This window comes from Manis pentadactyla, chromosome 8 (assembly GCF_030020395.1).
Source record: "Manis pentadactyla isolate mManPen7 chromosome 8, mManPen7.hap1, whole genome shotgun sequence".
In the NCBI taxonomy this organism is placed as follows: domain Eukaryota; kingdom Metazoa; phylum Chordata; class Mammalia; order Pholidota; family Manidae; genus Manis; species Manis pentadactyla.
In genome coordinates, this window is record NC_080026.1 from 21,916,520 (window position 1) to 21,933,788 (window position 17,269).

Genomic DNA, 17,269 nt, shown 5'->3' on the forward strand with positions numbered 1-17,269 from the left:
TGGGGAAGAGAGGTCCTCCTGATAGACTAGGGGGAAGAGGGTGAACTGGGCTCCGTAATTCACTCTGAATCCAACTACCTAAATCTAACTTCATTTACAGGATTGTTCGCATCTTTTCCATACATACAGTCAAAAAGCAACAGTGTGAAAACAAATCCTATTTCTGATAACTGCCACTCCATCTATCTGTCCTTATTAAGCAAGCAGGCCGAACAAGTTCCCAACAGTCTGCAGATTCAAAGCAAGACTGTCAGTCGATTTCAGCCCACAAGATGTCACTAGTAGATTGTAGTGGACATGTGTTGTTTTCAGCCACTCCACACCCATCCTCATAACGGCACCTCGAGAGGCATATCCCCTCGATGTGCACAGTCTTCATCAGACAACACATGGGGGCACCCTGACCTTCCCCAGCCACAGCACACCACCAAGCTCAGCACCCCCTTCCTCCTGGGCCTCTGAGCCCAAATATGTACTAGTGCAAGGGCGGGAGAAACACTCAGAGGGGACCCACTCCAAGGTGTGGCCCCTTATGAGTCTGTTGCCCGTGTCTCTGGAATAACCCCAGCTTCACCCATTGAGACTGGTTCCTCAGTTGTCTTTTGGTTTGAGTCACTCCTATCCTTGTAATGCTTTCCTTTTTTGTTTAAGCCAGGCAGGGTCAATTCCTTTTGCAATCCAGGGACACTCACTGGCACAATGGGGAAGGGAACCAGGAGAGTGGGTGGCTCTCCTTGGTCCTTCTTTATAAAAATGAGATGTGGCCTCCCCTTAAGCCACCACGCGCATGCCCTGAGCCATCCTGCCTTAATGGCAATGGCAGAAATGAATTAAGGCTGGGTGCAGCACATACAAGTCACAGGCTGCATTCTGAGAATCAATACTCCACTATGTCCAGAGGAGAAAACTGCCAGGCTTGCATTCTGAAGTAGCCCATTAAGCTATGAGGGCTGGAAACTGGTGGAGGTGTGCGTATGTGTGTGGCAGGGAGGGCAGACCAAGTTGTAGGCCTGTAATGCGATATTTCATAACTTCTGAATGCCTTTGGGCAGGGAATGCTCTTTCCTGTGGTAGTCCCATTACTGCCAATGGAATCAGACATAACCTCCCCGCACTATTTACATTAACTGCCTGGACCCGATTTGCCATTGAGACATCATATTATTTTACCTTTCCTACTCCTTTGTATTCAAACCTCACTCTACATAACAGCAAATGGAAAGTACATAGCGTGCATATGTGCACCCTTTTTCTCTGTTGTACTCCTTCTGTCTCTCCTGCAGCTGGTGTAGAACAACCCAACTCAAATTATAAACACACCATGCAAAAAAAGAAATCTCTTCCCCAGGGGAGACTGCATACAAGTGACAATGCTCCTCTACTTGTTCAGACCACTATGTAGAAATAACTGTATCTAGGAACCGTTGAGGTAAACTAAGTGACTGCTTCCCCCAAGTTTAGAACCAACCTGCGTGTCAGATTTCGAAGTAAAGTTGGAAATACCCTGCCACTTGGATTCTAGTGGAGGGCTTGGCCTCTTCTCTGCTCCACCTCTCAAATCCCAGCTCTCTAGCTGACACAGACCAGCCACGTTCTCATGACTGCAAGGAGTCAGGCCTGATGCCCCAGGACACCACTGACGGCTTCCAGTCCCTTCTCTTCTGGTGGGGTACATTTCACACTCATCTAACTGGCCTAAACACAAACCACTAGGGCATGTGCAGCACGGACAACTAGAGTCAAGCACCCCACATTCAGATCCCAGCTCTACCAGCGACTGAGTCACCTTGGGCAAATCTTCTAACCTCTTGAAACCTCAAGGGCTGCTAGGAATGTAACAAAAAGCCTGGGGTTTTTGGTCGGTGTATGTGCCATGTACAGCTAATCCTTCACTCACAGCCAGTCAAAGGGCCACTCCACAAAGCCTCCATCTGCCCCACTTCCGGACTGAAAGGTGTAGAGTTTGGTTCTCTGCATTTGAAAGCTTTTGCTTCTGGAAAAATCACCTTTAAAATGCAAATGTTAGCTCCGGGAGCACAGAGCTCTGCGGGGCTCCCTTCCCCATGCCGCTCATTCAGTGGCTACGCGGCGATGGCGGGAGGCGGTGGGCTCTCTCTCGAGACCCTCCCTCTCCTCTTCCAGACCCTCCCCTCACAGTCCACCGAGGCCCTCGCTCCGACCCACACCTTCACTTACCTCCTGAAGACAAAGCCCCCAGGGTCTCTCTCACCGGCTCAGGCAGCTCCTCTGAGCTCCCGACCCTCAGGCCTCACTGGACATTCTCACGGGATGTGCCGCGGGCTCCTTGAACGCCCCCGCTCACCTCCTTTGTGTCCGGCCCGTTCTTCGCTTCCCTGTCTCGGTGAGCCTCCGCCTGACTCGGCGCCAGAACACCTGGCGCCCTCTCTCCACGTCGCCGACTCCTCACCGAGCCCTGCTGATCCCACCTCGGAAATAGCTCTGGTCCATCCTTCCCTCTCCCTTCCCACTGCCCTGTCTAGACTCAACCGCCGCAATGTCACCCCCGGAAGACCACCTCAGCTCCTGGTCCTCCTCCCACCCTCCCCAAGTCCACCCTCCAACACAAAGAATGGATCTTCAAAAATGCCAATCTTGTATGACGTGCAGCTTAATATCCTTGAATGGCTTCCCACTGCTTCCAAGATAGTGACCAAATTCCTCAGCAAGGCCTAGGACAGGCCCGCCTGCCCCTCCGGCCCACCTCAGGCCCCTGCTCCCCCACCCCAGCTCTCCACGCAGCCTTCCTGCTCCCACCCCTCAGGGGCACTGTGAAACGTGGCTCTTCCCACCCCAACTCCCACTCCCACTTCCACCTGGCACCTCCTATTCCGCCTGGCTAACTGCGGTTTCTCTCAGCTCCTATTCCCTATGTCAGTTCTGGGGGGAACCTTCGCTGACTTCTCACTCACAATCAGGACCTCCTGTGTAATAACTTCTAGCACCTTCTATTTTCCCATTTTGACATGTGACATGGACTATTATTACATGTTTACTCATTGTGGCTAGAGTCTACCACCCCCATCTGACTACAGGGACTGTGAAGGCAGAGAGCATATCCAACCGCTCACACTTTTATCTCCAGCACTGCATTAAACACATGTTTACTTAATATATGTTTACGAAAGTCTATCATGTGCCAGAAGCCATACATGAGTTTTCAGACTCCCAAATTATGTAATTTAAGAGTTTATATAGGATCTCACCCTGTAGGGCACAGAAAACAGTAAATTTTTGAGCAGATTTCCAAGATGGACAAGGGGGGGGACAAACAGTTAAAGTGATGCCAAGTGTGAACTTATAGAGCCAGGGGAGGGGGAAAGTGTCCAACAGATAATGCTAGGCAGGCAGGGAGTTAAGAAGATAGGGTAGTGGGAAGAGTCCAGAGGACAGAACTGGCTGAGGGATGGAGGACTGGATAGCCAAAGCACAGTGGGAGACCGGAGAGAAGAGAAACAAGGCTAGCTGCCCACTGCACCATGTTTCCAAGGCCAGTCCCTGCTCCTTTTTCCAAAAGGCTTTACTGAATGCTCCAGTCGCCCAGCAGAGAACTGACCCAAGAGGATCCCAGGAATAGAACACAATTTCATGCGGCTGCTCCCGGCCTTGCCAAGCACGCCTCCCCACTCTTCTACTCCTGCCAAACTGCAAGGAGGCATCCACCAGCCCCAGGTGCTGAGTTATTCAATTATTCTAGCAGCTTTCAAAACACATGTGTAGCTAGAAAATCTCTCAAAAAGAATCGTGTTATTTAGGCTACTAGGTCATCTCTTGAACCTCTCTTAAACCCTGGTTTGCTATGTAATTCTTTTTCAATTGAACAGCAGCTCATCGGCACACCACCCTTCCTAGCAAAAAGCAGCGATAAGCACATAATCACAAGGCGGTCTGCTGCTAACTCTGCAGCTACAAACAGGCGGGTTACCTCCCCATCCTGCACAGCAGCCCCCAGGTTCCTACACTTACCCAAGATTGAGGTCTGCTGCCCCTCAATACTGGACATAGGAAAGAATCTGAACAACAACCTTCAACTATCCACCACCCCCTACATGCACACCATTTCAGGGGAAAAAAAAGAAAAAGACTTCTCTCTCCTAGCCTCCGTCACAATGCTAAAATCGCTGCAATAATCTGTCCGCACTTGGATCTGGAAAGCCCCGTCAGCGCCTCACCCACAGCCCACCCACCCACGGCGTGTCAGCTCTCAGAGATATCGTCTTCAAGTAGAACAAGCCAGAGAGAATGTTTTGGGGAAAAAGAAAAACTAGTCACGAACCAAGCCTTTAAGGATTCATTTTAGCACAGAGCTTCTTCAGGAACCCTCTATTTCTGGCTCTGAAGAAGCAGAGCATGAAGATCAGCTGGGCAAGAAAATGCAAATATTTGCCAGAGGTGACTTTTAACCCCAAATCAATTCTAAAACTCACATAGGAGAGAATGGCATTTTTCATTTAATCAAAAGCAATCTGAGCCACAAAGTCTCAGGCCCTGCCCTCTAAACCTCAAATCTGGCTCCCAGAGAAGGAATCAGAGTAACAGATAGAGGGGCATCTCCTTGGAAACAGATCAAGGCAAGCCTGCGAACAGTCACTCACCCACACTAAGAATGCATGTCAGCCAAGTGACGGGCGGGCAGGAGCTGTGCCCCTGAACGAGGAGACTTGCAGTCCTCCACACAGGCTGCCGCAAGGCAGAACCAAGCTCCACCACCGCCCTCTTTCCCAAGAGCCCTGGGATGCCAGGAGGCGTGGCCCAAGGAAAGCGTGCCTCATGCCGCAAATGTCCTTACCATTTCTCCACCTGTTTAGCTCCATCTCCAGATGCTGGATAACATTCTTCAAAGTCTTGTTTTTCTCTTTCTCTTTTTCATATTTCTTCTTCCATTCTTCTGCTGTCAGTTCCAGGTTCACAGAGACTGTATTCTTGATGGTCTTAGCCCTGGTGTCAAAAACATCACGGGAAAATTCTAAGCACAGCCATTAGCATTAGCTATGATAAATACAATTGAGCCTCACATTCCTTCACGTCAAAAGATTGAGTCTAGGGGTAGAGAGGCACTCTGGGACTTTACCTACCACCCTCCTGGTTATATTAATGGCACCACTTGTCCTAAGGCGTCAAACTCACCTTTCTCTTTCTCCTTTACCTCCTACGTGTCTCCAAATCCAATGGACTTTCATTCAAATTGTCTCCCAGGTTTACCTCATTCTCTATCTCCTCTGCCACCATCTACACCTATGCTCTCAGCCCTGACATATGGGTATAGCCTTTTCCAAACATTCAGCATCCTCCTGTAGCATCTTGCACACCTCTGCCAGATTCATCTTCTTAAGAAGAGTCTCCGTTCAATTCAGTTAACATTTGTGACACGCTGGGGATGAGCCAAAACAAGTGAGACATGTTTTCTGTCCTCTCAGAACTTGCAGTTTCTCCTACCAATATACAGGCTGAAATAATATGATCAATTGCTTCTCTTCCTTACATTTGGTCCCTAAAATCACCCTTGATGTGTAGAACCCATGTCAGCACATGCCTCCCAGGACATGTGGGTCACACAGCGTAGTCAGGTTGGCCAGGTGAAATCACGGCTTCCTCCCGAGGACATGTCCCTGCACAGGTAATGGTCATTATTGAGGAACAGAGGACCCATGGTTTTCAGAGCATCATATTTTTCAAAATAAGTCAGACACTGAGATTTTCACTTGTATCTCCCAGTTTAAAACAACCTTGCAAAATAATGTGTGCAACTAATGTCTCATGGCCTCCATTTCACCACATGTAATATAAGAAATGGACTGACCTCCTAGCACGTACGGCCTGGTGGGGTGTGAGGCCACAGTGAAAGTTTGGACAGCAACTCAAGGGAGCAACTTGCAAGAGGAAAGCCAGTGGGAGCTCGAGCTGATACTAAAAACAGAAGATGTGATTCACCCAGTTAGGCCCAGCTATCAACACAGAAGCAGACTTGTCCAATTAAGAAGTAAATCGGCCATGGGAGAATTCCACTTGCTACTTTTTAAAAAGGTTAAAAACTTCATTTCAGAATATGCAATATATTGTTTTTTATTTGCTATTGACTGTCTCATTTTAAACGCCCACCCGTTCTTACACTGTCATATTCATGAGCACCACCTGATGTGTGATTCAGGTTAATTACTACTGTCATCATAGGACATTTGGGACACGACTGCTATTTCAGTGAAATAATTCAGCAGTCTTCACCACTGCTACAGCTGTCATTCCAAAAATTAATTCCTAAAGCAGACAACTAAATAACCTGACTGTCAGAAGAGGAGTTAAATGATTTCAATGTAAGACTCTGTTTAAGAATTAGTGTAATTCTCCCTTCTTCACTGTAGCTAGAGGCTGCCGTCTCCAGAAGGGCTTCAACTCTAATTTTTCAAATAGCAGCAATTTTATTACTACTTTAAAGTCTATGCCCATTTGATACCTTCGCTTGGCCTTCCCACAGCCTCAGGTGGTGTCGTGGCTGTTTCTCAGACACAAGCACAAAGGCGGCAGGATCCATTATCCACTTAGTAAGTCGGAGAGTGAAAAATCACCCATGGCTAAAATGCTTGCAAACACTTGAGGGTACACTCTGAGGCTACTAATATTACTTTTTAAATCATGAAAGAGTCTCCTGATGATTTCCAAAGATACCAGAAAGAGAAGGAGAGAGCCTCCACGCTCTACTCTGAGGTTTAGCCAGAAGTGCGATTTTGGGAGCAACCCCAGCAAGGGTGTCACCGGTGTAGCTGGTCCTCATTCTCAAACATCTTTTATGCTATCTGGAAATTTCTTTTTCTTTCACTTATGTAGCATTCAAGCTCCTGGCAGGAAGCAGATGGCCATTCAAACTGCACAATTTGGGAAGAGTTTACCAAAGGTATGCGAAGGGTGTTGGAAAGTAAGAGATAAGGCATGCCCCACATTAGTGACGGATAAGCCACCACCCTTAGGCTGAGGGAGTCCCAGAGGGAGGGAGCTATAAGAAGGCAGCTTCCCACCTGGAGCTGTGACAGCCATTAACCTAGGGATGCAAGCCAACCCAAGGTGGCCCTGCATGAAAAGGGATAAGAAATTAATCCTCTTCTCCTCACTCTCTTCTCCCCTTCTGATTGCCATGTTCTTTCCCCATTGATCAAACCTAACTGGAAACAAGAGGCAAGGGAGTCCAGTGCAGTTTCCAACTGGTCACTGTCTAAGGGCACAGAGCAGAGATGGCACAGACAATCCAGAGGAGCAGGTGGAAAATGTAAGACAACTCAACTCCCACTTGAAACCCAGAACAATGGTGGGAACCACGGCTCATGCCATTGCCCTAGACCTCACTCACTCCCAAACGGGGCAGAGCGTCATACCTCTCCACCCACTAAAGGCAGAGTATGCAGAACTCAGCTAAGAGAAAGATGTTAATTCTCCCAAGATTTAAAATAATCTCAAAATCCCAAGAGATTTTGTGTGTATAGAGAGGCTGACAACCTGATCCTAAATTTATAAAAGAAGTGAAAAGGCCACGAATAGCAAAGGCTGTTTTCAAGAAGAGTAAGAGGATGGAATGTCAACACTTACTACAAAGCCAGAGTAATTAACACTGACTAACTTTGTCCAGAAACTTTGGAATAGAAACAGAATGGATAACATCCAGGAACAAACACTCAACTATATGGCCATCTGATTCACAATAAAGTTGCCCAAACAGCATGGTGGGAAAGAATGGTCCTTTGAATATACTGTGCTTGTATGACCTTTAATCCACTCCTGTAATACCATATAAAAACTTCTATTCCAGACAAACCATACACATAAATGTGAATCATACACACACAGACATATCAGACACATAAACTGAAATAATAAAGCCTCTGGAAGAAAACAGGAGAATATCTTCAAGACCCTGGGATAGCAAAAATTTCTCAAATAGGATGTAAACGAAATGATTTACTTGACTCCCTTAAAATTGAAAAATACTCTGTTCATTAAAAGTCCCCATCAAAAGTCAAAATATAAGCTAAAAGTGGGAGAAGATATACACATACATATATCTAACAAAAGGACTTTGCCAGAAAAACTCCTATACATCACTAAGAAAAAGACAACTGGTGAAAAACTGGGCAAAGCTTTGAACAGGCACTCACTTCACAAAAGCAGTGCCAATAAATAGCTCCCCAAAAGGCTGCAGAACATCGTTAGCCATCCGAGTAATGCAAATAAAACAATTAGACATCTTCACATGCCCAACAGGATGACTAAAATCTTGTAAACTGATAATATCAAGTGTTGATGAGAGAATGTAAATTATTCCAATCATTTTTAAAGAGTCTTTGGTACTGCCTCTTAAAGCTAAATATCTCATAACCTATGAGCTAGCAAATCCACTGCTACATATATAACCAACAGCAATGAGGACGTATGTATGTTCTCCTAAAAGACATGGCAACCAATGGCATAGTAACTTCGTTTATAAGAGCACCAGAAAGAAAACAATCCAAATATTCATCAACAGTAGCATGAATACATACATGCAATAGTCATATCATGAAATACTATATAACTATGAAAAATAAACTATTACTATATCCAACAAAGTAGTGAATGTTAAAGATGAATGTTGCATAAAATGACCCAGATACAAAACAGTACTGTGTATTTTTTACTTATATAAAGTTCAAAGACAGGCAGTAGTAATCTATGTTGATAGAGGTCAGGATTACATTTGCCCTTGAGAGGTGGCTACTGACTAGGGAGGGCAGAAGAGAGACGCTTCTAAGATGCTGAGTAGGTGGTTACATGTGCCTATACATTTGCGAAACTTTACTGAGGTGCACACTTATTTATGCATTTTATTACAGGCACACCTTGGAGATATTGCAGGTTTGGTTCCAGAACACACAGTAAGGCAAGTATCCAATAAAGCAATAAAGTCAAATGAATTTTTTTGGTTTCCTAATGCATAGAAAAGTTGTTTACACTATACTGTAGTCTATTAAATGTGCAACAGCATTGTATCTAAAAAATCCATGTAATACCTTAATTAAAAACACTTTATTATTAAAAAATGCTACCCATCTTTTGAGGTTTTTGGCAAGTACTAATCTTCTTACTGGTGGAGAGTCTTGCCTTGATGCTGACAGTGCTGATGGCTCAGGGTGGTGGGTGCTGAAGGGTGGGGTGGCTGTGGCAATTTCTCAAATAAGACAAAAATGAAGTTTGCCGTATCAACTGAGTCTTCCTTTCATAAACAATTTCTCCATAGCAGAAAATGATGCTTGGGAGCATTTTATTCACAAAACTTCTTTAAAAACTAGAGTAAATTGTCTCAAACCCTGCCACTATTTTATCAACTAAGTTTACATAATATTCTAAATACTTTGTTGCCATTTGAGCAACCTTCACAGCACCTTCACCAATAGACCCCATCTCAAAAAACTATTTCTTTGCTCATCCTATGGAAGCAAATCCTCATTCATTAAAGTTTTATTGTGAATTGTAGCAATTCAGTCACATCTTCAAGCTCCAGTTCTAATTCTAGTTCTCTCCCAATTTCCAACACATTTGCAGTTACTTCCTCCACTTGAGCCTTGAACCCTCTCGAAGTCATCTGTAAGAATTGGAATCAACTTCCTCCAAACTCCTGTTCATATTGGTAATAGGCCTCTTCCCATGAATCATGAATGTTTTTAATGGCATCTAGCGTGGTGAGTTCTTTTCCAGAAGGTTTTCGATTTACTTTGCCCAGATTCATCAAAGGAATCACTACCTATGGCAGCTAGAGCCTTACAAAATCTATTTTTTCAACAATAAGACTTGAAAGTCAAACTTACTCCATAGGCTGCACAATGGATGGTGTGTTAGCAGGCATGAAAACATTCATTCCATTGTCCATCTCCACCGGAGCTCTTTGGTGACCAGGTGCATTGTCGGGGAGCACTAAGTGATATTTTGAAAGGAATCTTTCCTTCTGAGCAGTAGGTCTCAATGGTGGGCATAAAATATTCAGTAAATCATGTTGTAAACAGAAGTGCTGTCATCCAGGCTATGTTCTTCCATTTATAAAGCACAGGCAGAGTAGATTTGATATAAATCTTGAGAGTCTTAAGATTTCCGGAATGGTCAATGAGCACTGGCTTCAACTTAAAGTCACAAGCTGCATTAGCCCCTAACAAGAGTCAGCCTGTCCTTTGAATATTTAAAGCCAGGCACTGACTTCTCTCTTCTATGAAAGTCCTAGATGGTATCTTCTTCCAATAGAAGGCTGTTTTGTCTCCATTGAAATTCTGTTGTTTAGTGTAGCCACCTTCATTAATGACCTCAACTAGATCTTCTGGATAAACTTGCTGCAGCTTCAACATCAGCACTCATTACTTCAACTTGAACCTTTATGTTATAGAGATGGCTTCTTAGGAACTAACCTCTGCTAGGTTCCAACTTTTCTTCTGCAGCTTCCTCACCTCCTGCAGCCTTCCCAGAATTGAAGAGTCAGGGCCTTGTCCGGATTAGCCTTTGGCTTAAGGGAATGCTGTGTCTGGTTTGATCTCCTATCCAAACTACTAAAATTTTCTCCGTATCAGCAATAAGGCTGTTTCACTTTCTTATCATTTTATATGTTCTCTGGAGTAGCAGTTTTAACTTCCTTCAAGAACATTTCCTTTGCATTCAGTTTGCTAAGGGTTCAGCACAAGAAGCCTAGTTTTTGGCTTCGCTCAGTATTTGACATGCTTTTCTCACTAAATGTAATCATTTCTAGCTATTGACTTAAAGTGAGAGATGTGTGACTCTTCTTTTCACTTGAACATCTAGAGGCCACTGCAAGGCTATTCACTGGCCTAATTTCAGTATGACTGTGTCTCAGGAAATTGGGAGGACTGAAGAGGAGAGGGAGGAGAGGATGGCTGGTGAGTGCAGCAATCAGAACACTCACATTTATCAGTTAAGTGTGCCATCTTTTATGGGTGCAGCTCGTGGCACTCTGAAATAGTAACATCAAAGCTCACTGATTACGGGTCACCAAAATGCAGAAGTTTGAAATATCGTTAGAATTACGAAAATGTAACATAGAGACAGGAAGTGAGCAAATGTCACTAGAAAAAAGGGACTGATAGACTTGCTCAGCGCAGGCTGCCGCAAACTTCAATTTGTAAAAAAGAGCATTACCTGCGAAGCATAGCAAAGAGCAAGCCACAATGAAATAAGGTGTACCTGTATTCAACAAAAATAAGTTAAGGAATATAAACTGCTGTAACAAGAAATCAAGCCAGATACAAAATTTCTACATCGTGGAATAAACTAGAGTTACTAAGAGAGATACTGAGTGTCTGTGCCTGGGGTTATTTATTTTTTTTAATAGAACAAATATTCTCCTGAGATATTGAATGAAGCCAACCTTGCAAAGTGGAATAAAGACTGTCTCAGTCTCTTATTCCTGTAAGAGGCCTAGATAAAAAGGATGTTAAACATCTATCACTTCTTCTGCTGTTTACCACGAACTTTAGGAAATTTTACAGAATAAAGGAGCCTAATGATTAGGTCTAATTTTGCCACTTCCAATTCCTTTCCTGCTGTGTGAATGTGTAGCTAGCTGCCTCGGCATGGTTTGGGGAGTGGTCTGCCGAGGTTTTCTGCCACGTGTACTTTAAAGCTCATCCAAATGTCCTCCGGCTTTGCCCTTTCATTTTGGTATTTTCCTATGACATACCTGCTATCTGTAACCACACTCAACAGCATTGCATCTAGACTCTCTGTTTATACACAGTGAATGAACCAGATCCTGGGCACTCAGGACTGCATGTGGACAGATTCAGGGACAGTGTACACATGTGCATTTACTGCTTAGCCTTGTTTGCAAAAGAATTTCAGATAGCTTACAAGAAATACAAAATAGACTGGAAAGCAGGAAGTAAGAAATGCTCTTAAGGCAGGTTATATAATTTTGTCTAGTTGAAGCTATATAGTAATAGCAATACCACCCAGCCCTAAAATTCTGGGCCATTACTTCGATACAGGACAATGAGCCAGTAACCCACAGGAGCCATAACTTACTGCTCATCCATCACGTTTATGGGTCAATCTCACTGTGATAACATTTGGTTACTCCCAGTGCAACCTGATCACTCACAAAGGAGAACAAACGTGTCTTGGGTCTTCATTTCCAAAGACCCTCAGGTTTTTCAACCATGCTACCTAAAGAAATAAATGCCTGATCCATAAATTATAACCAGAGCACACAGGGAGGAAAATCTTAACCAAAGGCTTCTTGGGGGAAGAACTTTAATTAATCTTAGGTTTATACTCAAACAGCAAGACCCACTTAGAACAAATGAGCCAAATCTTGAGAGTGCAATTATCAGGGTGTCTGTTCTGCAATTTTTCTGTTTCAGTTTACTTCAGGTAGTCAAGCACCGTTTAAATAATATACAATCTAGGACTGCCCCACATATAATATCCCTTCTCCCACAAGAAGGGAACTAGGACCCAGTTTTTAAAGGACCTCAAATCTAATGAATGCTACCACCCCTGCAGAAGGCAGACCAAGCCTAGCAGACAAAGAGCAGCAGCCACAGTACACCATCCATCTAGATCTTTATGTGGAGACGGTCAAGTCAGAAAAGGATTCTGTTAGGCACATCCCACTGAAGAATCAAAGAGGAAGCAAGCCTCTGCCTTCCCTGCCCTCAAGCATTCTGTTCTTTCCTCCCCAGCACCTGTTGGGCCCTCTCTCACTGAATTTGCAGTTTACATGTTCAGAAGCTTACGACCACACTTCTAGACTGCTGATTGTGTCCATTTCTACCACCTAGGACAAGCCCCCAGTAGCGACAAACCTCTCTAGGCATTCTTGTAATTTGGTACTTGAATAAAGTCCTTGTTAAGGAAGGGAAGTCCTAGAACCACTTAGTTCACATCACTCCATGTCCTGATAAATCTCATCCCCACCTAATTCCTCAATCGCTGCCTATACTCATACTTCCTGGCCACACTGAGTTCTAAATGACAAGCAGACTACGTACCATTGAAGTTTCCTCTAATGACCGTGGCCTCTCTGGAAGAGCCAGGAAGATGTTTGTTCTTAGGGCACTTGCCACCTCCTGCTTTCAGCATTTTCCTTCCCTTTCCAGGTGTTCAGGACTGTACTGGCATTTGAACAAGGAACTCTAGACAAGCCCAACCTTCAATACATAGAATCAATCTGTAATGTATCATTCTGCATGATGAATGATATGTGAGAGAAATAGAGACTGAGATTTCCCACTCGGGGGTGGGAAAAGTAGTCCAGCATTTTTGTTCATCAGTCAGTGTTCTCCAAAGAAACAGAACCAATAGGACAGACACATATATACAGGTGATGGATAGATAGATATCCATATAATGTAAAGAAGTTGGCTCACGTGATTATGGGGACTGGCAAGTCTGAAAGCCATAGGCTAGAAACTCAGGCAGGAATCGATGCTTGCAGTCTAGAGGCAGAATTTCTCCTCCTCCAGGAAACCTCAGTTTTTGTTAAGTTCTTCAACTGATTAGATGAGGCCCACCCACACCACAGGGGCAATGTGCTTAAAAGTCAACTGATGGTAGGTGTTATGCTATGAAATACTTTCAGAGCAATACCTCAACTTGTATTTGATTAAATAATCAAGTATGACAGTACAGCCAACTTGACCATCACACCTAAACTGTTCCAAGTCCTAGTTCTCATATAGAACTATGGAAACATGACTTAAAGTTGCAAAGCACTTTTCCATTTCTCAGTGAGGTCATTTCCCTGCTTGTGGGTGGGGGACATAGGAGAGGATAAATTAAAAGTTCTAGTCTCCCAAAAACATTGAGAAATGACTGACTTGGATGAGGACTTAGTGCCTGCTTTAACTTCTGTTATCACAGTATTTCTCCCTCCGAGAACACAAATTAACCTTACTCGTGTTTCAGCAACAGGCCCTCCAACACAGGGTGATTTGAGTCTTTCTCCATTTTATGTTCAAAGTGTAGCCAAAGGTCTCCCTTGGCCAAAGTGCTCAGTCTTCTTACCCTGCCAGTAACTTGCTATCATGCTCTGGTGACACGAATTTTGCATGCACACCATTCAGGCTTTGGGCTCTGCCTAATCCCATTGCCACTACACTGAGCACAAGATGGCATGATTTTAAAAAAGAAACACTATTACAAGTGTCCTAAATTATCTATCCTCCTTCCACATTCAAAATACAAATAAAGCCTTTGAATTATTCATGCTGGATCAATCCAAACTCTAGGTGCCAAAGAGGGGCTGATGCAGGCTTTGTCTAAACTGATCGGTCTGCCCCCTCAGGCCTCTCTTTTCCCTCATTATCACCTCAAATCAAGGTGTGCTAAACAGGCTTCCAAGATAACTGGGTGATTTGAGTTCATACTTGTAAAACTTATAAATATCCTTTTCAAATAGTCTATAAAAGAACTTTGGAAGAGAAATTAAAGACTAAAAAATAAAACACTGAAAGCCAGAAAAAAACAAAAAAAATCAGTGCAAGAACTCTAATTTGAGTACTGTATCCCTTAAGACAGGATATGCTTACTTTCCCAGAGTCCAGCTTTTTGACTCTCCGCTGCCTGGAAGTTCAAGTGTTGCCTCCTTGACTAGATTTAAAAAGCTTTTTGAGAATATAGAAGATGGCCCCTACTTTTTTACTAGCACAGTGCTGGGTATTCAGGGGACTCCAGGAGAAAGACAGGCCCAGTCAAACCGAAGAGCCAGAATTCACCACTGAAAGCACAAAACAGACACGGTGGATTTGTTCCTTTAAGTTGCAGTACCGAACCTGGAATCCTGGAGGGCCGGCTAGGTAGGTTGCACTCAGGCGTCTTTACACTTGTTTTTTCTCCTACTTCAAAGGACTTACTACTGTTTTATTCAGAGCTTCAATACTGTATAGCCTAGCAACAAACACAGACTTTCTTCACAACCTTGAAAGAACCACGTAGGAATAACTAAGGCACCGTGGGCTGCCCTGAGGTTCAGCCGCCCTTGCACCACTATAATGAACACTCATTTGGCTGAATTCGGGATGTGCCCAGCAGTCTTCCCTGAGTTCAAAGTGCTTAATCTCATTAGCTATCAGATACCATGTCTAATCTGATGTTCAGACTCATGTCTGCTGTGTAATTGTGTTCAATGCGTATATTTAACAATAAAGCCGGTACTGGACCCATAGAGTAGATGTCCTTGAAGAATCCATTAACTACTTGGGCTGGAAGGATGGAAACAAAACCTCACATATTTCTAATTATAGGCCAGAAAACAAACCAAATTTAAACCTAACCAAACATAACGGTGTTGAAGTTCAGCAACTGCCTGACTGTTCAAAGGAATCCTACACAATAAACGTTAGATTCATCTGTTCATTCATTCAATAAGCATGTATTTGTTGACCATCTACTGTGTACTATCTGTGCTGGAAGCTTATTTTGACAACTGGTTCCAAAGATAAACCTAGCCCCTGCCTTCATGGAGCCCAGTATCTAGCTGACTCTGAGAAAAGACTGCAGATGAACCTATTTCACTTGAAGTTATAATTAACATACTTTTTATTTCCTGGAATCCCAAATCCCCAAACCAGCAGAGCATTTCTTTCATCATTCATTCCAGAAACTGAACTCCAATTCTACTTCATTCAGGCCTGTGCTGTACATTCCATTCCCCTCAGTCCAGTTCCATCCCTCATTGGGATTTCCCCAAGCCTCAACACATCAGATCGCTAAGGACCGTGGAAGATGGAGGGAAAAGGGAACTTGCAATCGCTGAATGCCTATTTCATGTCAGCCCTCTTGCTAAGTAAAAACTGAAGCATCTCATTTAATCTTCTCAACAGTTTACTAGCTGTGTGCTCTCAGGAATGGTACCAAATGGCTTTGAATCTAAGCCTCAATTTCATCCTCTATACAAAGGCGAGATAACCTACCTAATAGAACTGCTGTGAGCGTTTTGATATGCCTAGCACATGCTTGGTCCTAAAACGAGTGCTAGTGATCACGACGATGCTGATGACTGCCTCACTAACATCAGAAGAAAGAAAATAGTCATTTGGACTTAAACCTAAACTCTTCCTGAAATGGCTGTAAAATGCCCACTAACAGCAGCAACCTTGAAACAGATAGCCCATGTCCCAGGATGACTCTGGCTTGCAAAGATTATTTTTGCTTTGCAGGTAAGATTTTTTTTACAAGGAGATGTTCCCTTTATAGATGCGTTCGGTTCTAGTTCGCTTGAACATGTGTTCAGAGGAAAGTATTAAACCTTAAGTTTAAGAATCCAGGAGAGATGGAGCAGACAGGATGATCACCGTAATAGTCTATGTTTTTCATAAGCAGATACTGTGGTTTACAGGTTATCCTGTGACTCTTAAGAAAAGTAAGTGCTATTTTACTACAACACATTGACCTAAGTATTTGACTTAGGGAAGTAATCTGAGAGGAGGTAGATGACCCAAATCCAGTTTAAAAGATAAATTCATTCTCCAACATTCCATTGTAATTATTATATATTTAGACACTGCTTGGGTGCCATGACTGTGTGATTCTATGTTCTCTTGAGGAAAATGCCGAGGGCTTAGTGAAGCTTAAGCAAACTCTAACGATGTCCCACACAGAATGACCACTCCCATCTGTCCTCTCTCTCAGCATCTTAACCTATTTCTCAGGTATAACCATGCAACTCACTCCCAAGGAGGAAGAGAGGGGGAATGTTCTGGGCATTCATTTACAAGTGAGGCAACTGAAGCACACAGAGCTGGTAACTTGTCTAAAGATCACAGAAGTGTTCATAATTGAAGGGAATGATGGCAGTAAGAATCCACATCTCCCAACCTGCTGGGCAGTCATGATGCTCAGTCACCAAGACCACGCTGGGAACCAGCACCCAAGGGAGGCATGCTGAGAGGTGGGGCTGGGCTCTGAAGCCCAGCGACAACAACAGAAGGTGAGGGCTTGGGTAGCGGGAGGGGTGGGCAAGAAGGGAAGGGAGGGTTAGCTAATTGCTGAGTTGGCCCTGCTGCCCACCTATTAACACTGATGCTAGGAAATCACACTGGGACACTTTTGAAGGTGAGAGATGGCTGCCATCTCCCCTTTCTTCATATGTTCTATACCACCTACCCTCAGGACTGGTGTTAGGAATTCTTTCTCCATCTTTATATTTGAACTACTCTGCATTCATCTAACTTTTTTGGTGTTCTATCAGAAACTTTGCCATGGATCCCAAATATGGGCATTTAAGGTATTT

The 17,269-nt window shown here is 43.8% G+C and overlaps 1 protein-coding gene across 1 annotated transcript in view; it reads right to left on the bottom strand.

The window, feature by feature from the left end:
• KIF5C (kinesin family member 5C) overlaps positions 1–17,269 on the bottom strand; it is a 137,736-nt gene that overhangs the window by 49,995 nt on the left and 70,472 nt on the right. The window contains exon 11 of the mRNA XM_036928306.2: positions 4,808–4,956. Within this exon, the coding sequence (XP_036784201.1) occupies positions 4,808–4,956 (149 nt within the window). The remainder of the gene's footprint in view (positions 1–4,807; positions 4,957–17,269) is intronic.